The sequence below is a fragment of the Falco cherrug genome, chromosome 11, assembly GCF_023634085.1.
Source record: "Falco cherrug isolate bFalChe1 chromosome 11, bFalChe1.pri, whole genome shotgun sequence".
NCBI lineage: Eukaryota > Metazoa > Chordata > Aves > Falconiformes > Falconidae > Falco > Falco cherrug.
This window is the reverse complement of record NC_073707.1, coordinates 14,399,293-14,422,870: the sequence shown is the minus strand read 5'-3', so window position 1 is coordinate 14,422,870 and position 23,578 is coordinate 14,399,293. Positions and strand designations below refer to the sequence as shown.

The following is a 23,578-nucleotide window of genomic DNA, read 5'->3' as shown; positions in this document are numbered from 1 at the left end:
GTGTATAAATAGTTTATTTTCTACTAAGTTTTTTTTTTATATTTATGTTAATGTACATTTTGATAACTTTTATTTTTCTTCTCTTCTTCAGTATGTGTTCAGGACCAAATCATTTGAAGAAAGGACTGTTCATGAGGAGCTGGCCAAGAATATGACTGGTCTTCTGAAGTTAAACGACCAAGTAACAGTGAAACAGGTTTTAAAGGTGAATGATAGCTTGAACTTAGCACATTTGTAGTTTTATTGGTTTTCTGCCTGAAACTCACTTCTCGCCTCCCCTCTTCGGCATCCTGCCCTGCTTCAGTAGACAGACTCACCAGAGTTGCTACAGTTGCTCAGCGTAACATGTTTCTCAGAATGCAGTGGTTCGCATAATAAAATTCCTCCTTTCTGTTACAGCTCAGCCTGAGTCCGAAACCTAATTCTTACACAATATGATGTGAGCGATTACTTTTAGGATACATTGTTTTAATTTTTATTTTGGAAGGTGCAGGGAAGATGTTCATCTGTAAGTAGGACATCTATATCTGATTTCAGCTGCTGCCTTTGCTTGACAGTGACCGAAATGAGAATGATTGATGTTTCCTGAGGTTTCTTATATCCAGCCAAGTCTAAGAAATTCATACATGTGCAGGCCCCATCACTGAGCCTGTCAGTTATGGGCATAAGAGCTAGCCAGTCCAGCTCGGAGTTCCCGGTGGCAAAAAAAAGTTTAAAACTATTTAGAGTGAACCAGTTCAAATTTTCATGTGCTGAGCCACTGGAGTAGCAAAAATGGGCTGAAAGCAGAAAAGCTAGCTTGCAGGAAACAGGCCATGCAAGGGTACCTACGAGTGTGTTTGGGGGGTGGGGGTTGCTATTTGTAAGCTTTTTGAGTGTGTTTGTTTCATGTATCTTCTCAGATACGTGAGGATGCATTTGTATCTGTTCACTATTGCCAATGGTATTTGAAGAACCCCTCTATTTATCTTCCAAAGGAGTCCAATCTTACTCCAGACCAAATTACACATCCACTGGAACTAACTAAGCAGTTTATTCTCAGCCTCTGTTCCCTGAGGTTCTCTGCATCAAGCATTGCTGCCAGTTACCTGCAAACAAACAGTGAAGAGAGAGCTCGGCAAGAACAGCAGGATTGTAGGAGCGCCGTTTGCAGGCTCCATGCTGCACAGAGCCACAGTGACAAAGTGCCTGAGATGGCACTCAAGGACATGATCCAGTGTTACTCAAATACATGGCACTTAGGATCTTTGATTTATTTGTCACGTAGAGTTTACCATTGTGCATTACTGAGAAATGCAATTGGTCTACAAGGCATGGTAATGAATCATAAAGTATTTGTCAGATAATAATTTTTTCCTTATGTCTTTTTTCCTTCTTTTGAACAGCATTCCTGGTTCTTCTTTGCAATTATCTTAAAATCAATGGCACAGCACTTGGTTGATACAAACAAAACAAAGGTAAGTATGTAAGTGATCTCAACAGAGTAGGCAATCTGTCTCTTAGGGAAAATACACAGTGTGGAATCCTGGGAAATACACATACTTGGACTTTTCTTCTTGACCAGTCAAAAAAAGAAATGCTGTTATACTTTGTACAATATTGGGTTTACCCACAACAACTTTGTATACCTGCTAGGCTCAAACTGATCCTTGCATGTACAGGTGGGCCAAAAATACAGGTGCGTCAGCTTTGTGATGGGTGGGTTAGAATGGAATGAGAATTCTCTAATTTCTGCTGGTTACTCAACAAGTGATTATGCCGGGCAGCAAATAAATGATTTGGCAACTCAGCTTTGAGCAAACCTTACAGAGCTGGAGATCAGTGCTTTGACCTCTTTTCTGTCTGATTATCAAAGATGCTCTTGGTATACTTGTTGTGGAATCCAAGGATAAGATTTCCCACTTTCCTGTGGACCAGATTGTTCCTTTTAGGGTTTATACTCAGAATAGATCCATGGAACTCTAGGAATATTTTTCTTCTGTGTTGAATGACCTGTGTTTTATTGTTTTTTATTCTTGGCCTGAATGTATTTTCAGGTTTAATGTGCAACGTTGTACACTCTCAAGTGAAGATCTGTTCCCTGTTTAGGTTTCTCGAATTCAGAGGTTTCCAGAATCATTTCAAACTGAGCTGGATACACTTGTAATGGTCTTAGCAGACCATGTTGTTTGGAAGTATAAAGATGCTCTTGAAGAAACCAGAAATGCAAACTACAGCACTGCCAAATTTCTGAAGGTGAGACGCTCTGTCATTACAGCATATGCACTTATTTTCCCCATACTTAATGCAAACTTGAGACTATTCTAGTCCAGTCAAGGGGAATAAAAACAATTCTGAGTGAATGATGGCTCAATTTCCAAGTTTAGCATTGACCTATATTTAGTTTTTCTATGCCCTTGAGTCTTTAAGAATGCAAAAGCTTTATCTGTCTGCCTTAAAGCAATTATGTCAAAGAGCCCAAGTCTTAAAATTTTGCCGATTCTTAAATTATATTCAAATAGGTGAAAAGTTTGGTAAGGAATGAAACTGTAGTTACAGTTGAGCTTTGATTTTTTTATTTAAATACTATTGCTCTGAATGACAGTGAGTGGATTAATATTTCCTAATCACAACCAGTGTGCACAGCTTTTACAAACCAGAATAAGCAAACTGCAAGTATTACGTGAAATATTGTAACCTACATTTTTAACTCTTCGATGCCCTTTCACTTCCCAAACGTAAGAAAGTACATGTGTGGTTTGGAAAAGTCACTAAAAGGGGTTGTATTTTATGGTTTTGTCCTGATATTTCTCAATCGTTTTTTATTTTCCCAGCATGGAATTAGCTGTGAAGCATTGGAAAACTGTCATTCAGTAGGTTGTGTGGCCAGATACTTAATCTAGATTTAAACTGGATGCACACACACACATCTTTCCATTAACGGAATGATGTACATTAATGATGTACGGAATATTGTATATAGTACATGCTGAAACGCAGGCTCAAGTCTTTTATGACAAGTTGAAGTACAGCATTAGGAGAGAGCAGTATTCCAGCAATGAAATGTTCCTGTGAGGTTATAAGGAAAACAACCCCAAAATGATGGTGGATTTTTCTCCATTCATACGTAGGAGAAACAAATGATAAACTTGCTGTCTGCTGTGTTGGCCTCTGTTGCTGATACCGTATGGAAGCCCTAGTTGCTGTTGACACACTGATGTGAAGCTGTATCTATCCATAGTGTTACATCATTTGGAAGATGATGCTGGTTTGAGACAGGAGCATAGGTGGAGGGGCTTAGTCGGTAGTTGTGCAGTGTTGCACCTGGGGAGGTGTTGCAGATTTGCATGCTGGTTTTGTGTGTTTCTCAGCTAAACTGGGAAGACAGTAACGCTGCATTATATGATCTGGCATATGGCTGTGTTTTAATTTCTCTTTGAATCTAGTCTGCCAGAAAGAATTACGTGGGTTAGAGATGATACGTCTTTCTGCGGGCTGGCATTGCAGCAGCCTTGTTTGAATGCTATGTGGCAGAAGGCTCAGGGCTTCACTAGTTTTGCAGAGTTCAGGAACACCAGAGAAGGAGGGCATTCCAGATTGTTTTCCCTATCTTGTGGGCTCTCTGCAAGGGAAAAATGTCAGCAGTTGTATCACCAAGGCCCTCAAAAACCTTTACACCTTCTGGCTATTTAGTCTATCTGGCTAGAAGCAAGAGCGGTGCTGTCATCATAACGTAATGTAGTGGCATATTTATTTCAGGAAGATAATGTAGCTCATAGATAGCGAGTATTGTGACTGGATTGATTCCTCAAGAGTCATTGCTCTGTCACTGAAGGAGATATTCCAGTCAGCTGGCATCACGTACCACCTCTGGTGACTGAGTGTTGCAGTACATGAATGACTTCCATCAGATAAGCTTTCTCCTAGTATACAGTACACACTGATAGTTATTTCAGACTGTAGACACAGTGAAAATGGAAAGTTTGTTCAGCTTATTACTACTTAAAACAAATTAAAAAATCAAGCCAGATTCACCAGTTCTCTGGTTTTCATTGCCCTGCTATAAGACTAACTTCACCTGCACAAATAATTCAAGTTTATAGATGATGCGAGACAAACAGCCGGGTAAGTGAGGCCATGTACTGCTTCTTGGCTGCAAAATAATTCTTTTTTCCCCCTTTTCTTAGCGCTGTTTTACATTTATGGATCGTGGATTTGTGTTCAAGATGGTCAACAATTATATAAGTATGTTTGGAACAGGAGATAGCAAGGTATAGTTTTGATTTTTTTTGTTGTTGTTTGGTTTTGTTTTTTTCTGGAGTGACTTGCTAACAGAATATTTACATTGCAACTATTTATGATCTGTTCCATGGCTTCACCGTGCTCAGAACTAGAGTCAGTGAAAGTATTTACTGTAAATACGTGTTAAAACCTCTTGGGTTTGAGCCACCTACCTTCTTTTCTGGGAGTAAATAGCCACGTCCAAACTATTGCTTAGTGAGCCCTGCAGGGGCAGACTCTGCAAAGACTCAGCAAAAGGCTGAGTTTAAGCTGTGATTCTTTGGAAAGTAAGTACATTTGTGGTTTGGTCTATAAATATCAGCAGCAATTGGCAATAATTTTCTTTAAGGAGATTTAAAAGTAAAGACATATGAACAAGTTACAATTGTGTAAACTCCAATTGAGAGCGTAACATCTCTGTTACTTTAAATGAATGGTATGGTCTTATGTCATTGATGATGCAAGAAAACCAATCTTCTCCAAATTAGTTTGTGCTTGCTATGAGGAAAATTCCCTGCAGCCTGGATTTCTTCTGTAATAGTCAGTGATATAGTTTGAACAATAAATTTCAAACTGCAAGAGGTCCTCAGATTATTCAGCTTCACTCCTTTACTCTTCATTCATCAGGGTGAGTCAGAGGCTTTATCTCTTCCATAGCTGGGTTTCTAAGCTGTCATGTGGGAGCGTATAAGACGATAGATAACAGAATGTATTCAAGATATGCACTCTGAATGACTCATCTTTCCCAAAACAGCTTACAAAACTATTAACTTTTATAAATTTTTAATGGTGATCTGGGCATTTGTAGGTAATGAGTGAGATTACTCCAGGTCTGGTTTGCTTTTACTAAAACCAACTTCATGCTGCACTTGCATCTTTCACCTAATCTCTGGAACAGATGTAGAATGGAGCCTCTCGGTATCAATGTTATAGCCTGAAGTCTATAAGTCTGTAAATATTATTATGCAATCTGAAAATTGTTTCCACATTTCAAACTTCCCTAAATACATCCAACCACAAGAACAGATGTTTAATTAAAGTCAGTTAATGGCCAGTGGAAAAGCCCGAGATTAGTCAGTGTGCAGAGCAGAATTTAGCAATGTGTGTGGAAGCGGAGCTGAGACAGATGTACCACTGGAACAGTCTTTGCAGCACTTGAAAACAATAACCACAAAATTAAATTGGAGATTTCTGACCTCGAGGAAAGAGAGGTCTTGCATTGTTTTCATTTCCTTCAGACGCCTAAGCAAGAGTCAGTCATGTAAATGTGCTGCAGAATGTATTTCTGTGCATCTTTTGCTGCTTTAACTGGATTGTTTATGTATCAAAAAGACAATCCTGCAATCTAACCTCTCTCTTCAGAGAATTTAAAGCATATATTGCTGCTTGAATAAACAGTTTGTGGGTATATCAGTCTATAACATTGCAGTTTGAATTTACTGCAATCGTGAATGAAGGACCATAATTTCTGTTCCACAGAAATATCCCTCGTGGTATTCCATATTTTGACATTTAAACATTGTTTTGAGAAATACTTACTCAACAGTTGAAATACCTCATTAGAATTCAGTTCGTTGTTGTATTCCCTCAAAATGTCACAGTTCCTCTTGGGAAACGCATTTCAGGTGCTTCATTTATTTGCCATTAGACCCTGAATTGCATGTCCAGCTGTATTGCTGATGAGGTACTGCAATGCAATAAAACATTTCAGGGAAAAATTCCCCACCATCCACTGCTCAGTAGATTCTGAAAAGTGTATGTTCCAGGTATCCTAGCCCAATGGTGGCAGCAGAAATGCTACAATTTAATTTTAGGGATTGACAGACTTAAACGCAGGGCAAATAAGACCTTTACAAGTGCTTTCTAATGCTAGGGCCAATGTTTGACCTAGATCGATGCAGTGTCGTATCAGTAGTCCTGAATGACTGCTTTCTGCCGCTGAGCAGAGTGAGCTGAGAAGACAGAAATAAAAATTTTTTACTGGATGTTGTGTATTATCTTTATATCTCAGTGGCACATCAATATAGTGGAAATTTTAGATTTGTGAAATAGTTGCAAGGCTCCACAAAAGATCACAAATAGATTCTTGGGAGGGAGATATTGAGGAAATAATACCAAAATTATATAATACTTAAATCCCTCAGAGCTGGAACTCAGTGGCATCAAGAGAGGAAGTTTTCACCACTATCAATAGGTTTTGAATCTGCCCTGTGTGGGTGAAGCTTTGTATTTGGCTGACCAAAAAAAAGAGAAAAGAAAAAAGAAAACAAAAACACACACAAAAAAAAAAAAGGCAGGCATAATAACTATGGCAGTCCCAAAGTTGTGCAGTCTGGAGAAGTTGCTTCACTATAATTGTATGCTGTAGTATATACCATCAAAAGATCCAGCGTAGCTTTAAATATACCTTAAATATTTAGCTTGGATCAAGCTTGTATTTATCAGTCCATCTTCAATGAAAAATCATAGTTCAGGAATCCAAAAAGCTTGTTTGACTGTGTCAAGTTCGTTTGGTAACAGAGATGAAACCCAAATGTTTATTATTTGTGCAGTTTGGCATCATTGTTGGGTGTGATTACGAATTCTGAGGCAGAGCTGAAGCAGTAGTGCAGCTTTTACCATTTTCCCTGATTTAATGTGAACTGAACCATTGCCTGTTCTGGTTTTCAGACTTTACATCAGTTCAAATTTGACTTTCTCCAAGAAGTCTGTCACCATGAGCACTTTATCCCTCTGTGCCTGCCCATACGATCTTCCAACATTCCTGGTAAGGCACCACCCCGAAACAGTTTCTTACAGTGGTGAATTATTGAGAGGTTCAAAGAGCAGATAATAATTAACCCTCTGAACTATCGTGTCTGCACATCAGGCACAGAAGCCCTGAATGGCTTTTCAGGTGTGGTACTTCAGCAGTGAGATAAAAATAACATCATTTCAGTATGCCTATAAATAAATGCGCCCCCTGACAGCCCAGTTAGGCGGCGGGAGGTGACTGTTCTGCTGGAAGCGTTGAGGTGAGCAAACTGGATTCTTTGTGAGGACTAATTGCTAAAGCTGCAGTAGCCTTGGGAGGTGGCGAGCTGGGGAAAGGGGTCGGACAGGTACAGCAGGAAGGAGCAGAAGCTGGGGCAGTGATAAAGGAGTTGTGAAACTGCTGTTGGGGAATAGGCTTGCCCGCTGCTGTGGGGTGTATGACTTGTCCGTGTGACAGCTGCTCCTTTGTGGAGATGATCTGAACCGCACATGTAGCAGGAGTTTGGAAACATCTGTGTCCCAGATAACAGGCCATTGGTACTTTTGCTTCCAGGCTGTCTCTAGAACTGGCAGGCAGGTCCCTTGCAATAGCCCTTTTCTCCCAAGTGCATTTATTTTCTTGGCCTCTGACAAGCCTGAACGTTAATGGTCACCCCATACTGCAGTGTTTTACCTGGAGCAGTGAGGCAAGAGAGACCCATTTCTAATCTGTTAGTTATACCTCCTGAGCTGCTTCTCAGGGCAGGGGATACTGTGTGTAACCCACGTTTTGCAGAGAAGAAAGAACAGGTTTTGCCTGTGCCCTGCCACAGGAGTGAATCCACCCTGCCCATCCCCCAAAGCCAGCAGCCACCACATGTTCCATCTGGTGCACCGAAATCTGTTATTTCGAACCTGACTTCATGGCCAATGCCCAGTGCTGGGTGCTTTTCCTCTTGGTTTCAAAGGTGCTGGGATTTCAGCCCTGGGCACAATTCCCAGTTCTGACAGTTTTCTGTGTACTCGGGGGAGTTCACTTGGGATGTGGTCCTTTAAGTTGCTGAGAGTGGGAAGGTAACTTCCAGTGGAAAGCAGAATCGCCTCTCAAATTGTGGGTCCTCATTTTTGCTGCAGTTTTCAGCACCAAAAAGTGAGTTCAGTTCTGACACTCATGGCTTTCTTTAACAGTAGAAGCTGTTTAATTCAAATTTGAGTCAAATTGGAAAAAAGTTACAAAGCAAATACATTTTTTTGCGCTTAATAAGTTAAAAAAATGCCTGATTTTTTACCTATTTTTGTTTTATATTTATGAAAAATGAAGATCCTGTGACGCCTTCAGAATCAACACAGGAATATCGAACATCAGGTATGAATAAGATGACCACATAAGAAGCAAGCAGAGTTGTGCATCAAGAGCTTTAAGATTTACTTTGACTGCTGCCACCAAATTGTGGCAAATTTAGGCAAAAATTATTTGCCATTTTCAAAAGTGGAATTAAGTCTTGATCACTAGTTTAGAACTTTTCTAGCTAGAATATGGGAACAAAAATTTGGACTCTGTGCTTTGAAGAAGTGGATAGTCTTAGTATGTGCAAAACATTTGAGATTCTCATATGGGAATGTGTATATAAATTGTCTTTTATTAAATTGTAAAAACTGCATGATTTTGAGAAATAATATTATTAGGCTAATTCACTCTAGCAAGTGAGGCAGCAGAGTGGGGCAGTCAGGTCAGGAAATCAAGGTTTAACAGTGGCTTAAATCAATAAAAGCTATTGAAAATTTGGAAAATGGGAGGTGGGGTTATGCAACCCTTAAGTTAATTTAAGCATTCTTGTCCATTCTGTTCCAAGATATTCCAGAGTACACATTGACCAATGAGTTTTGCCGCAAACATTTTCTAATTGGAGTCCTGCTGCGGGAGGTTGGTTTTGCCTTGCAAGAAGACCAGGATATTAGGCACTTAGCTTTGGCTGTGCTTAAAAACTTAATGGCAAAGCATTCATTTGATGATCGATACGCAGAGCCGGTAAAGAAATTGTTTGTCTATTCTTTTTCATTTGCTTGTTCATACAGTAGCTTAAACATATATGAAAATATCTTAGCCACTAGTGTATACTTCATTAGTTTCTTCAAGATTATGTTGTATCTTTTATTTTTTAGGCAAAACAGGCACAAATAGCAAACCTGTACATGCCACTCTATGGAATGCTTTTGGACAATATGCCAAGGATTTACATGAAGGATATGTTCCTTTTTAATATCAATACTTCCAATCAGGTAATTCACATGATTTTTCAGAACACTGAAGGGAATCAAACGGAGGTCTGATCTAGTCAGTCTGGTAGGAAGAGGTCTGAGTTTTATGCTGGTCACAAATTAGCTAAGAAAATACTGTTCTGAAAATGCTGATTTGTGTTCACCTGCAATATTTAATTTGGAAACTCTCAGTTTGCAGAGCACCTGCAGGGCCCTGGGGGTCTGTACAGGCAGGGTACTGACTGTGAATCTGGAACAGACCCAGGGCACTGGTTGTCTTGGGGCTGGAAACTCAAAGTTAGAGGTTTGCAGCCCCAGCCAGTCTGTCCGGTACCTCTTCCCTGGTGCTGCGGGATGGGGGCTGAGGACCTTGTTCCCCAGGCAGGTCCCTTGGCGAGTAGCTGGGAGATGTTGTTAAAAAAAAGCAAAATTTCCATTGCCACAGATTCTTTGGAGAGTTACATCATCAACCCACGAGCAGTGTCACTGGTACAACAGAGGGACCATGAACTCTACCAGGAGGCCAAGTAGCTAAAGGAGTGAGGGCGTATGAACATCATAAAACGTCTTCACCACCACAGAAAATGGTTGTATAAACTGCACATGTGGAGGAGCATGTTTATTTCTCAAAAGATTAGATGTGTTCTAATCGTAGCCCTGCTTTAAAAACTGGAAACAGATTTTTGCAGGGGCGTTGTGTTTCAGTCCCTCTAGCAAATGATCCTGTTCCACGTGATGGTTGCTAACGGCAGTTAATGCTCCTTTCCCAATGCTGTGCTAGGGTTCAAGAAGCAAACACGGTTAAACTTGATCTGTCCTTTACAACTTCAGTTATGAGAGGTTTTCATGTTGCAGGTAACTATTTGGCATATTATGGCAAGCCTTGATCTTTTAAGGCCATCATGTCTGAACAACTGAAAATAGCTTTTCAAGCTCAGTGCCTGACAAAAGCCTGTTGGGTGTGTTGTCATTGTGAAAGTTATGAATGATATAATTTACTGGAGTTTGTTCTGTTTGTTTCGAAATACAGGGATCTAGGGATGACTTGAGCACAGCTGGAGGATTTCAGAGCCAGACAGCAATGAAACATGCTAACTCTGTGGACACATCGTTTTCCAAAGATGTTCTGAACTCTATAGCAGGTATAAATGACAGGTTGAACATGCACACAGGTAGATTTCTGTGTATCTCAATCCATCATGCTTTCTGCTTAGTGTTCATGGAGGATATCATTAACCCGTTTTGTACAATATTCAGGGAAACATGGTGTGCAATGTTTCTCTTCCCTTTGGGTATTTTTGGATTGATTTTTATTTATCTTGTGAAGCCAGTTGTCTTCCACTGCTTCACTTACTCTCCTGCTTTGGAACGATGCCAATATTCAGGCTCTTACAAATCCCTGTGCCTGAATTCATTCTTGTAGCCTCTGCCTGACTTAAGAATAGTTCCAAGGTTTCTGGTGAAAACTCCTGAAGTCTCTTGGGGGCTAGTAGTTTTAGTTTTTTCCAAACTTAATAAAAGGATAGAAACACACATTACTTTGGTCACTTCCTCCAAAACCCATTTCAAAATCTGGGGAAGTGCATGGGCACCTTTCCACTGATTTTTATGGCTTTAGGTCAGGCCTTACAGAATGCAACAGGCCATTTTAATGCCATGAATAATGGCAACTGAATCATTTTACTTCAACTTGTTGCATGTTTTCAGTACTAAACATACCCATCAATAGCTTTGCTATTGGAATTTCAAAGCACTGGTGTCAATCCAGCACGTGACGCTTTTTAAGTTTTCCATTTTCCTTGTTAGTTTTTGTATCCATAAATGTTTTAGTTTAGCATGTTTGCTATGATTTTTGTTTACAGCCTTTTCATCAATAGCTATCTCTGCAGCAAACCATGCTGACTCCAGAGCTTCCTTAGCAAGTCTTGAATCTAACCCAAGTACCAATGAAAAAAACAGTGAGAGAACTGACACGTGTGAAAAGGTACATGTGCAAATGTTGAAAACAATTACCAGAGGTGGAAACCTGTCACTATACTTAACAAGGCCCTTCGTTGTCAATTCAACAGATCATGAGACCTTTGTCTTTGATTGGATCAACTCTTCGTTTTGACAAGTTAGATCAAGCTGAAACTAGAAGCCTTCTTATGTGTTTCCTTCACATTATGAAAACCATTTCAGAAGGTAAAGAAATGTGTACTCACTACCTAATTTATGTTGTTGTAAAATATTGTGAACGCTGGATCCAAACAAATGCTAAATGTGAACAATTATCAATGTATTTCACAGGCTTTGGGTCAAGTTTTAATTCTCTGTAACAGATACATAATGTATTTTCATATCTCCCTTTAGATGCACTGATTTCCTACTGGTTGCGAGCACCATTCTCAGAAATAACAGACTTTTTCAGCATTCTAGAGTAAGTTCACTTGGCGTTTGGTTGATTTTATGTTATGTGTTGATGTTTTAAAGTGACTGCTGCAAATAATTTCTTTTGGGGTTTGTCCACCTAGTGGACTAGGCTGAGATAGCTCTTGTATCTTAGATTATTTTGCCTTAATCTTCTGAAGTCATAATGAGATATTACCATATCCTCCAATACGTTGGCCATTTCCATGAGCAAGGGGTATAAATCTTTAGATGTTTCTCCTAAAAGACATTTTCACAGTAGTTTTCCCATTTGGGATTGAGATTCTATTCTTCCCTTGAGAAAAGAGAAGTATTTAGCTCCCCAAAACTTTCAAACCATACGAAAAGCTGTGTAATGCAGGATTGCCTGCTTTTGGCATCTCCAAGGTAGTTTGCTCAATCCAGTCTGTGTCTGCAGAATCCACGCAGGTAGCTGTTTTCAGAATTTGCTCATTATCTCGTAAGTGAAATGAAAGTTATTTAACTTCAAATGGTGAAGAAGCAATGCTTTTGCAACCAAGTCTTTGTCACTGACTTTGCCTCCTCACCAAGCAGGAATCTTCAACCATGGAGAAAAGGAACAAAGATATGGAAAGTAGTGCCACCTCTTGTGTATCCACGTGCTGGGAACTGCTGCATTCTGCTCTGTTTGCTTTCTAGGAGATGCATATCATAGAATAATTTAGGTTGGAAAAGACCTTTAAGATCATCAAGTCCGAACGTTAACCCAGGACTTCCAAGTCCACCACTATGGTGGTGGACTGTACTACAGGTCTCTTTGAGGCACAAAGATTCAGTGTTTTTTCATTATTAGGAAGCCATTGGTAGACATAAAATGTGTTGTTTTATCTTTCAGGGTCTGTCTGCAAAATTTCAGATATCTAGGAAAACGCAATATTGTAAGGTAATACTCTAGTCATAGACTGTACGTTAACAGTATTTGAATAATACTGCATTACATTAGGCTTAAATTAGGTTAATAGTATATCAGTGTTCTGAAAACATCAGTCTGACATACTGCAGTCAATGTATGCTTCTCTTTTTCTTTCATGCAAACAATGTTATCATGATGTTCTGGACATCTGGGTATATACCTGATGTACAAGATGTGATGATATAACCACTATTGCATTTATAACCCAAAATACTTGGCCATTCTCAAACGTAATTCTGTGTATACACCAAACAAAGGAACTTGGACACTGTGTTTTCCATCCATATGATGGAAAGCATAATTTTGATGGGCACAGATAAATGTTCCACAGTAATAAAGAAAAAAATAATCATCTGTCTCTACCCACTCTCTGAAAAAGTATGAGATTGTGTTCCAGCTGTAAAATGTCAAATGTACGCTTTGTCCCAGTTGATGTTTCATTTTTAATGTTACCACTGTGAACTTGTCTATTTGTCATACTGTAGGAAAACAAAAGGTCACCTGATGAACCAGTTCATGCTCCGTGGCAGGTTTTGTCAGGCCCGTATTTATTGTTCAGAGACAGGCAAAATCAGCATCACATTCCATAACAGATTAACAGTTATTTTCTCTTAACAGGAAAATTGCTGCTGCTTTTAAGTTTGTTCAGGCCACCCAGAATAATGGAACCCTGAAAGGTTCGAGCTCTTCTGGCCAGGCATCGGGTCTGCTCTCGCAATGGTAATGACACATTGTATTATTAACTCCTATAAAACCACAATCTTTGTTGTCACCTCCAGCCCCTGTGCACTGTCACAGTGGTGGCTGAAAAGAGATTGACACAACATAGCACGGTTCAGAGCCCCAAAGCCAGAAATCGTGGAAGAATGGAGCCCTTTTACTTCAACTTGAGTTATAAGCTGTTTAAAATATGTTCAGAAGAATTCTTAGTTACTGTCAATATTGTTAAGTATTGCAGAAACAGTAGCTGTTGTTTTCAGATCAGATCCCTGCTGAATGATAAGCCACTGTTTTCTCCAACCTGAAGGAATCCATAGGTCCACAACCTTACGCTTTCATGGAATTACTGCTTTAGGGGTAACTATCTATGAATTCACTTAGAGTATCAGGGGATTTGTTTCTCCCCAATAACGTGGGCTTGTGGAGGGGGAAGTATCTAGCAACACAGAGTCAAACTTAAGAGTAGATTTGCTTGACAACCATCTTTTTACTTCCATGCTGCTAAGCGTAGTGTCCTTCACTGTTCTGTCCATGTTGCCAGTTAGAGAATCTTTCTTTCCTAGTCTTTTTATTTTTTTCCTCAGTCTTCCTAGTCTAAACATTGCAAGATCTAATCATTTTTATCAACTTTGTGGTAATAAGCTGCAAGTGCAGCGCACCTTTAATAGTATTTTTGATCCTGTTAGGGGAAAGTGGGATCCTTTTCATGTTAATAATGTAAAACCCTAGAAAGAAAGCAAACTTTTGACTCTGTGCAGCCTGTGGTTCTATCTAAGAGCATGGTGTGGAAGTCCCCCTTCCTCATGAGCCTGGGTCATTGATTTTTATCATTTGCATATAGCTAGAATATGCTCACTGTTATAAGCATGTACCTTGGAATGGAACAAAGGGGAGAAAAAAGGTGCTTTCTCTACCATACTTCTTCCTTTGCTCTTCTACTGTGCAGTTGTGATGAAACAGCACTGATTTCATTACAGCAGCTGGAACTGGCAAGCGGCCTTTAGGAGACTGTCGTTTTGTTGCATGTTTGCAGATGAAGCAACATGGTAGCAATCCAGAAAATAAAATCACGTTTCTGTTGTCTCCAGGGCCTTCACACTTTACCTCCTCACAAATCAACATTTGTTTTCGAAATGGCTATTTGCTTGGCCTGTTGTAGTACAGAGCATTTTTTGATGATGAATTGGGAGTTGAAGTGTTGCCAGTAATCAGCTCTAACTTGCACTTTTACATTTATGTATTTCAGTTTGTTGAAATGTTCATATGAAACCAGACTTTCCCTCCAACACCCCCCCCCCCCCCAAAAAAAAAACCAACACACCAAAAAAAACCCCTTGAGATCAAATATCCACGTTTCAAATCCATTAATTTGCCAGGCTGTTCACTCAAATCCTTCCCCTGTGACCGCTAATGAAAGACTTTATCACGTTGATTGGCAGAAGTCTGGCCATCAATTCCTTACCTGTGTTGGGAACTTTTTCTTTTTTAAAAACTGAAATGTTGATTTTCTAAATTATTTTTGTAAAAATAACCAATGTAAAACAGGGTTTAGCTAGGTGCAGGAAGTAATTATGTCCTAGAATATTTTTAAATTATGCAAATTTAGGAAGCTATGGTTTTTTTAAAATAAATTACATAAAGGTGTATTTTAATAATGTTAAATCTTGCTGAATTCTATAGTGGTTTCAAATTCAAAATCCTTTCAAAAATTATGATAAGCATTGGTATTTTTCATTTGAAGCTTCTCATTATAAATTAATGATGTGTTTGTCAACATCAAAGAGAGTTAAAAGAAACACACACATATTTTTACTGTCATTGTGAGCTTGTCACCATTTTTTTCCCCTCATAGAAGCTGTATTAGTTCTTTCATGAGCAGGATGTATTTTTCTTGTATTCTGAGTTTACAGAACTCGCCTCAGTTTCTCCTCACCCAGAGGCAGTTTTCTAAACATCAGCCAGCTATTTAAGCTGATGCCTTTTTTCAGTGCTCAGTGAGTGTCCTGTCTCTTGTGATCTCAAGAAATCACAGCACATCTGTTCGTTTTGTCCACCTCATTGACTTCCTTCTTCATTTTTGTTTCTCTGAAAAATTCGGCATCAGTTTTTTTAACTTAGCCTTTGAGAAGTACTGTAGAAAATTCTAACGTGGAAAACTTCTGTATAGGCATGATCGTTTATTCTTTGTTTCTATTTTTTAATGGTACCTTTCCGTTTCAGGATGCATTCTACTTCTAGTCATGATGGCCATAAGCATCACAGATCTCAAACATTACCAATAATCCGTGGCAAAAATGCACTTTCTAACCCCAAACTCTTGCAGATGATAGACAGCAGCACAGCAAGTAAGTACAAAAAAATATTTCCTTCCCTCTGGTATTCTATGGGGTTTGGATCAGGCTCTATACAATCAAATCTGTTTTCATGAGTGCCAGTGAAAGACAGCCTAAAGAGAAGAGCCTAAACATAGAGCTGCTGACTCTGCCTCTTTTTCAGGAGATTAAGAAATCTGAGCCTAAAATTGGTCAAAGGTCATTTAGAAACAAAATTATTTACAATAAATATTTAAATAGCCTTAATGACAAGTTATTCTCTGCTTCCCAGCATCTCTTGCATCTTTGGTTATGTACCTTGCTGTACAAGCAGATGTACACTGGCTGAAATATTACATTTGTTAGATCTAGCTGTAAAAATTACCTTCTCATGACAGATGGTTCTTTAAATGATGAAATCAAAGTCATCTATCCCACATTCCAATTAGGTTTCTCTCCTCCTTTGGGGACAAACAGAAACAATGAAGGATATACTCGCATCACTGGTGCAGCTGGTGAAATTTGACTCAAATTCTCTCCCTTTTCATCTCCTGTGAGCAGTTTTCTTCAAAATACCGCTTTGGTTACATGTACAGTTAGGACCCCATCTCTGCTGTGCTGAGACCTAATGACCAGATTGCAGAATTACGTCATCTTTAACTGCACTCAGAAGATCATTTGTCATCTTGCTTTTTACATGTTGCAGGCAGCTCCAATGAGACAGACATTGTACAGTACGTAGACACAGAGGCAAACATTGCTACGGAAGTTTCCCTCACAATCCTTGACCTGTTGTGTCTTTACACTCTGAATCATCAGGTATGTTTTGTTGTTTTATTTTCTGCTTGAACTGGTGCCATGTGGGATGTGTGGTGGAAGAAAGGCCTGGGGGAGCAGGCATACAGAAAACCTGAAATGCCAGAGACAGCAGGATAGGAAAGTAAGATATGCCAGTCCTCAATGAATGTATTTTATGAAGGAATTGACTCAGAGTACCCAAACTGAATTGAAGGATGTGGAAGAAGGGCATCCTGCATATTCAGGGCTATGTACAGCCCTGCTTTGCATGAGGGCACCATGCATCTACTAAGACATCACCTTATCTGAATCATGCTTATCCCACTAGATTTCAGAGATTTTAGACAGAAAGCATCTCTCTCTTTTCAAGTCAGCTGGCAGATCCTTTGTCTCTTTAAAAATTGCTCCATAAATATTGGCCCAAATGACTTGCTGAAGATCTCACATCTACAATACATCAGGAAGCTCGTTTTAGTGTCTCCTTTCTGCCATTCTAGCCCTTAAATTTAATGTATACCATCCACAAGTAGGAGTACAGGCATAGGAAAGTGCTCTCCTTGAAAAACTGCAACTTAAAAGGGTCTGCAGCAAGCTGGGAATGCCACATCCACAGAGGTTTTACACTGACAAAAGATCTCCATATGAACATGCTGATGTAAAGTCAAGCAGATCCTTCCTCTTCTATTTACTCACTTTAATAACCCAAATGTCCTGACTTGTCTGTGAACTTTTCAGAGGCAGCTGCAGCAGTCTGATTGCCAGAATGCATTGATGAAGAAAGTCTTTGACACACACATGCTCTTTTTGCAAATCAACCAGTCAGCAGCAGCTCTCAAGCACGTCTTTGCTGCCCTACGGCTGTTTGTAGGCAAGGTAACTATGGTTTTATCCTGTTGGTCTGACCTATTAATATGTTACAGCAAGTGCAGCTTGAGGACAGTTGGGTATGTTGAATGAGTTCTGAACTTCGCTGTATTAATGCCTACTGATGACAAAGATCTGATTTATTGTGATTAAAAGTGAGAGAAGCACAATCTGACAAATTAGTTCTGTTTTGGAAAATGAAAAATTTACTAACTGAAACTTGTAAATAGATAAGCAATATCCAGGTTTGTGATTTCTGCCTTTATCATTGGCTTTCGTGCTTTTACCACCCATGGAAGAAAGCTTGAAAACCTAGAGGTCCATCCATGGTTTTCACGGCAGATACCTGGGTTGCAGAATCCAGCAGTGATTACAGCTGTCCCCAGAGGAGCTAGCAGGAGAGTATTGCATACACCTCACTGAAAGTTCATGCAGACTAATACAGCTTTAAAAATACCTTGTTTTCAACATAGAACAGTTTTTGGAAAAAAACATGCTTATGTGTCAAACATTATTTGCTTGCATGGTACATATGCAAAAGATCACAGACAATTAGACACTTTGTGCCATGTGCAAAAACTGCACGATTTCCAAGGCATAGATTTAGGTGAGATCCTTTTAAAACTGACCAGGACATAACACACAGATAACAATTGCTACGGGGAACTGAGAATAAGCGAGCCTGGCCTGATCTCTCAGATGTAGATCAGTTTAAACCATGGGGCTTCCTTCTGGTGGTTATCTCAGGGCGAAGGAGGAAATCGTGCTTCTCCCAGTAAAGTAGCTTGAGGACATGGGGGAAACAGAGTAAACCATCCACAGACCTTTTTAAATTACTTACCAGCCAGCCAGGGACGGAAGAACTTTGTACAGTGGGGAGGATGAATAAATATCCAGGATCACCCTTTTCATTCATCCTGTAGCACTTGGGATTGAATTCTCTCTTCGTAGTTCTGTGGGAGCAGGCATCAGATGTGGTTCCTGCAGCAGAACCTCTTGGGTGGTACTTGAGATCTGTAGCCAGTATGTACATCTCCCACCTCTCCTCTCTCTGTCGTCTTTACATTCACCCTGCTCATAACTAGAAGGTATGGTTTGGGGAGCCATCCTTCACGTTCTGTTGTCTCCTGCTGTTAAAACCCTTAAGCACTGGAAGTTCGCTGGCTTTGCTATTCAAAGTATTTTCTCTCTCCTGAACAGCTTTTCTAGTAGTGCCGAACAGCACACACGCTTTTCCTGGTTAGCTATTCTGCATTCTCTGCAGCTCTGCTTTCTGCTCGCTGTGTGCCAGCTGCTGTCTGGCCCTCCTGGAGGCCAGTTGGATTGCTGCATTGCATAGAGTGTTTGTCTGAAAACCTGTGTGCAGTTTTTACTTAATCTTAATTTGCACATGGGATTATGTTTAGCCAGTGGCTAATCTTTTCACTAAACCCTGGTGTGAATGAATACAGGACAGTTGTTTTTACTGAAAGCTTAACAGAAAAAAGTATTGACTCCGAATAACTGTGTCAAGGCCTAAGAGTAGCGCTAGACATGTACATGGTGGGTTTTTTTGCCTTTTTTTTTTTTTTGCCAATAGTTCCCATCAGCATTCTTCCAAGGACAAGCAGATCTCTGTGGTTCACTCTGCTATGAAATCCTGAAATGTTGTAACCATAGGTCACGTTCAACCCAGACAGAAGCATCTGCTCTTCTTTATTTTTTCATGAGAAAGAACTTTGAATTTAACAAGCAGAAATCAATAGTCAGATCCCATCTACAGGTAAGTGAAGTCTGAGATCATCATTATTTGACTTTGTGCATTGGGTTTTATCATTAATATTTTTATGCATTGTAGCAAACCAGTTCCTTTGGAGTCCTCAGCCAGGCAGTTCCCTGTGGCAGCTTGATTTTGCTGCCAAGTCTGAAGACATTGGGCTGGATTCTCTGCTGTTCTTGGACTGCTCGGCTCTGTTCCAGGGAGAGACAACAGCTGTGAATGTAGCCACATAGCCAATAAATAGCCGGAGAAATGGTTATTCTTGCTTCGTGTGCATTGCTTACAGCAGTGAGAACATACCTAATGAATGGAGGAACTAAACAGGATCCGATAGCATAGTAACAGAAACGTGAAGTCCAGTAATGACGCACCTGCACTGCAGAATGCGAGCAATTACAGACAGTGGAAAGATTACACACAGTCCTTGCGTTTGTATATGTTATGTTCTTAAGACATATATAAAAGTGCATCTCTGCTACCCTAGTACATCAAGTCATACTAAAGTAGGGATTAAAAACTATTCAGAAACTGTGGTTTTTCTTTGCTAATTGCAGCCTGTGTTTTCTCCCCCCCATACAGCTCATCAAAGCAGTGAGCCAGCTGATAGCGGATTCAGGGATTGGCGGATCTCGTTTTCAACATTCGCTCGCAATTATAAATAATTTTGCTAATGGAGACAAGCAGATGAAAGTAAGAAACATTTTTTTCAATCACTACCTCTTGCAAAATATCAACAATTTCAGAGGAGCAAGTGTATGAGTGAATAAAATTGCTGGCTTTTATTAGACACTGACCTATGCCTTCCTAGTGTGCCTTTTTCAGGCAGCCTGAAATTCACAAAAATGTTTGTGGCTCAGAAGCTTAGTAACTGTAAATAATTTTTAAAACAAAAGAAGAGAGATTTTTATTTGAAAATTACTTTATTTGTATTTATTGCTTATTTTCTTCATTTGTCTGATGGCAGAGAAGATATCGTGCATTGCGACTAAAGAAACACAACTGCAATTGACAGTTTTGAGTCTACAAATCGTCTCTTTAGTCAGTTCAGTAAATGTGCCACAAAAACATTCACAACAGTTGGGTTTTGTAACAGCTTGCTAACGCCCTGAGAAAGGCACTTAAGCTCTTAGATTAGTTATCGTTGCTATTGTATTCATTGTCTGTACTAAAGGTGTTGGAACAGGATTCCAGTTTTTAATTTTTACAATTCCTATCCACACTTTTGTCAACATGCATTTGAATTTTATACTTTGGAGGTGGTTTTCCTTCTCTGAGGGTGACTTTAGGATATAAGGTAGTGTTAGCAAGTTGGTAGATAATTAGCATAAGTAATTTGATGTCTTATTTAATAAGATGCAGTTACAGTTGTATTTGTTTTCAAAGCCCAGCTTTGATTTCCCAGTGCTGCGGTCAGGTCACACTGCTTCTGTAACATGCTTATCTCTGTGTGAGGCAGAAAAGGGAGTATTTAATTTCACTTAATTTTTCTGGATATTTTACTTCTTAAACAAAGGGAATGAGGGGGGGAAAGTCTGAAAATAGAAACTTATTTCATTGCCCGTCTGAAAATGAGAAACTGCAGAGCTGAGTTAAATATGTTGGGAACAGCTGATATGAGTAATACAAGGACTTTGTTTTAATCTTGCACAGTGTGAAAAGGCCAGGAGCCAGACTGCTGTGCTTTATTCACTGTGGTGAAGCATGCTGTGAGTGTAGTTAAGCAGGACTATCTGTAGTGCACGGTGCTGTTCACCAGCAGAAAGTGTATGAGAATCCAGTTCTGGATCCAGTAAGCAACCGAGGAACAAATGTTTCAGTTTGCTGACTTCAGCCGAGTTGTTGCTGATTGCCTGGGATATCTAGAGGTGCTATGAGATATCAGTAAAAAAAATCAAGGTTTTGAGTACAGTGTGTCTGTACGGTGGAACTGTGACCCTGCTTCAAAGCCTACTGAATTAGAGAAGGGGAAGAAGGTCTTCCATAAGAAGGACGTTAGCTCGTTCAGGGGTGCTGCATGTAGCTCTTTGGATGGTTTTAGTGATGTATTGCTTCTCTTTCCCAAAGAACGTTAATTTCCCAGCAGAGGTGAAGGATCTGACCAAACGCATCAGAACGGTTTTGATGGCCACAGCTCAGATGAAGGAGCATGAGAAAGACCCCGAGATGCTTGTGGATCTGCAGTACAGCCTAGCAAATTCATATGCTAGTACACCTGAATTACGTAGGACGTGGCTTGAAAGCATGGCCAAGATTCATGCAAGAAATGGAGATTTATCGGAGGTAATGTAAATAAATTGACAGGAAAACCATTTGTCTTTGAGTTGAGATGTTCTGATGAAAAGGGCTCTGAATATCAAACAGTAGTGATTTAAGAGAATCATACAGTGTTTCTCACATGCTTGAAATGAGAGGAAGACCGGTCTGAAAAACACCTAGAGATACAATGCTTATTATCCCAGTTTGCCTAAATGTGACTACCAGATACAGGCTTGAGCAAGACTTGAAAATGTCTGATGAAGAAGCTACAGTCAGTATCACATTAGCATCGCTGCTGCTTAAGCCTAGCAGGCCCAGTAGCTGTAGTGTAGATGAGGTTATGAGTGGTGCATAACTTTCATGAAGGATTTTCTTCTCCCCCACCATGCACTGGAGTGGAACTTCATTTGTAATGTGTTGTCCTTTTAATGAAAAAAATGGGTGATGCAAAACTCCAGTGCATAGCCCAGGAATATCGGATTTACTAAGTAATCTTAATGGTTTTCTTGAGCAAATCTATGCTTTTACCTAAGACACCTAGTAAAATCAACAATCAAGAAGGATTTCATCATTTAATCCATTATTCTCTTAAACGGTTATATTAATTTTGTCTTCCCTTTTTTGCAGCATGGCTTGACTGATGAAAGTATGCACTCCTTATGACATGTATGCGGTAATTCATACAACGTACTTTAACATATATATGTGTCTTGGTCTCTTATTACAGGCTGCTATGTGCTATATTCATATCGCCGCTCTCATTGCAGAGTACCTGAAAAGAAAGGGTAAGATCAACATATGCAAAAACAATTATATATGTATAAACATTATTGTTGAAAATAATGTTTGGCTGTCCTGCTTTCCTTCCTTATATATAAAGTATTCTTAAAGCTGCTTGAATTCTTTCCAAATATTTTATTTTTAAAATATATCATAAATGCTCGTCTTAGCACTGGAACAATGAAAGTGTGTGTTTTGGGTAAAGAGGGTTAATTAAATGTTTAGTAAGTGAGTGTTAAAAGAGAATGCTTCACTTGTTAGTCTGTCGTTATTAAATATGCATGTATTAACACATACGAGTAGCGGTGTACTAATACCATCTTACACTATCATAGGTTACTGGAAAATGGAAAAGATTTGTACCTCACGTATGCTCCTGGAAGATGGTCAAGTCTCTGATAGTAATGTGTTACTAACAACTCACAATGGAGGAAGTGAGTGCTCTAACCGTGGCTGTTTATGGGTCAAATAACATAATTAGGGAATCAAATTACTGTTTTCCAATTGATCCGGAAAAATATCTACCAAAGCAAAAATATTTATAGTGCATGTTGATGGCTGTAATAGGAAGCAAGTAATGTCAGAAACATTATACGTTACTTTCCTGATGCTCTTTGGCTGGTTTGATGAATTGCTCAGAATCTGTCTGGTTAAGAGGTTTTTCAGCAAGAGAGCAGTCTGCTCTTCATCGACAACAGAAATCCCTCTCATTTCAATTGCTGTTTAGCATGCAAATCCGTGTCCCGTTCCTTGGCGAACCCAAAGATGGGAGGGCAGGGGGGTGGAATTTATCATGTTACGTATGGATAACCAGATATTAAGATTTATTTTTTTTTTAATCTGTGATGCTTATTAGAGAAATAAAGTGCGGGCTTATATTTTTTTAATGCTTCTATGCCAATGGTTATTTAGTTTATGAAATGTATATTTCAAAATAATTATCAGCATGAGATATTTTAGCATTTTTACAAAGAGCAATTTCTAGGGGCAAGGGCACATATCTGGGGAAGAGAAAACATTTAGTTTTGGAAAGGCTGTAGTTCTCCGATTACACTTGGAAGTGTCTGTGGGTGAGGTGAAAAAGTGCATCCTTTTAGCGGGGAGATTTCTGTGCATACCAGTATTTTGGAGATTGTTCACTAGTGGTAAAATACTTAGTATTAATAACAGATCGCAGTAGGTGGAGGGAAGAACTTGTGGGTCATTTTAAACGATTTTCAAAATCTGATAGAGGGGATGGAGCCCCTCTGTCTCAGTGTGTAAAGGTTAGCTTTTTAATTGTGCCTTAGTACGTTTAAATTGAACACGAACCGTGTCAGGATTTCATTGCCCCCACTGGCAGTTTTACCTTCTCCATCCAAGAGGGGTAGTAAAATATTCATGGGTCGGACTCTGCCTGACCTGTAACGTGCAATACCTGTGTAAGTCGCTCCTTCTGCAGCCATTCGCTAAGGCCCGGCTTTGCAAGCACTAACTGTAAGCTCAGGTTTAACC

At 39.5% G+C, this 23,578-nt stretch overlaps 1 protein-coding gene across 11 annotated transcripts in view; it reads left to right on the top strand.

Annotated features, from left to right (window-relative positions):
- Nucleotides 1-23,578, top strand: part of DOCK10 (dedicator of cytokinesis 10) — a 162,615-nt gene that overhangs the window by 122,205 nt on the left and 16,832 nt on the right. For 9 of the 11 annotated variants that reach the window (XM_055723165.1, XM_055723164.1, XM_055723167.1 and 6 more), the window contains 22 exons: nt 92-205; nt 1,386-1,457; nt 2,089-2,235; nt 4,167-4,250; nt 6,931-7,027; nt 8,315-8,359; nt 8,847-9,022; nt 9,157-9,273; nt 10,283-10,394; nt 11,115-11,236; nt 11,322-11,436; nt 11,605-11,671; nt 12,518-12,565; nt 13,214-13,315; nt 15,536-15,660; nt 16,334-16,446; nt 17,161-17,298; nt 18,869-19,051; nt 19,628-19,738; nt 21,113-21,328; nt 22,032-22,089; nt 22,420-22,518. In XM_055723165.1, coding sequence (XP_055579140.1) covers nt 92-205; nt 1,386-1,457; nt 2,089-2,235; nt 4,167-4,250; nt 6,931-7,027; nt 8,315-8,359; nt 8,847-9,022; nt 9,157-9,273; nt 10,283-10,394; nt 11,115-11,236; nt 11,322-11,436; nt 11,605-11,671; nt 12,518-12,565; nt 13,214-13,315; nt 15,536-15,660; nt 16,334-16,446; nt 17,161-17,298; nt 18,869-19,051; nt 19,628-19,738; nt 21,113-21,328; nt 22,032-22,089; nt 22,420-22,518 — 2,461 coding nt within the window. The remainder of the gene's footprint in view (nt 1-91; nt 206-1,385; nt 1,458-2,088; nt 2,236-4,166; nt 4,251-6,930; nt 7,028-8,314; nt 8,360-8,846; nt 9,023-9,156; nt 9,274-10,282; nt 10,395-11,114; nt 11,237-11,321; nt 11,437-11,604; nt 11,672-12,517; nt 12,566-13,213; nt 13,316-15,535; nt 15,661-16,333; nt 16,447-17,160; nt 17,299-18,868; nt 19,052-19,627; nt 19,739-21,112; nt 21,329-22,031; nt 22,090-22,419; nt 22,519-23,578) is intronic. The other 2 variants (XM_055723163.1, XM_055723162.1) reach the window with 2 other exon arrangements.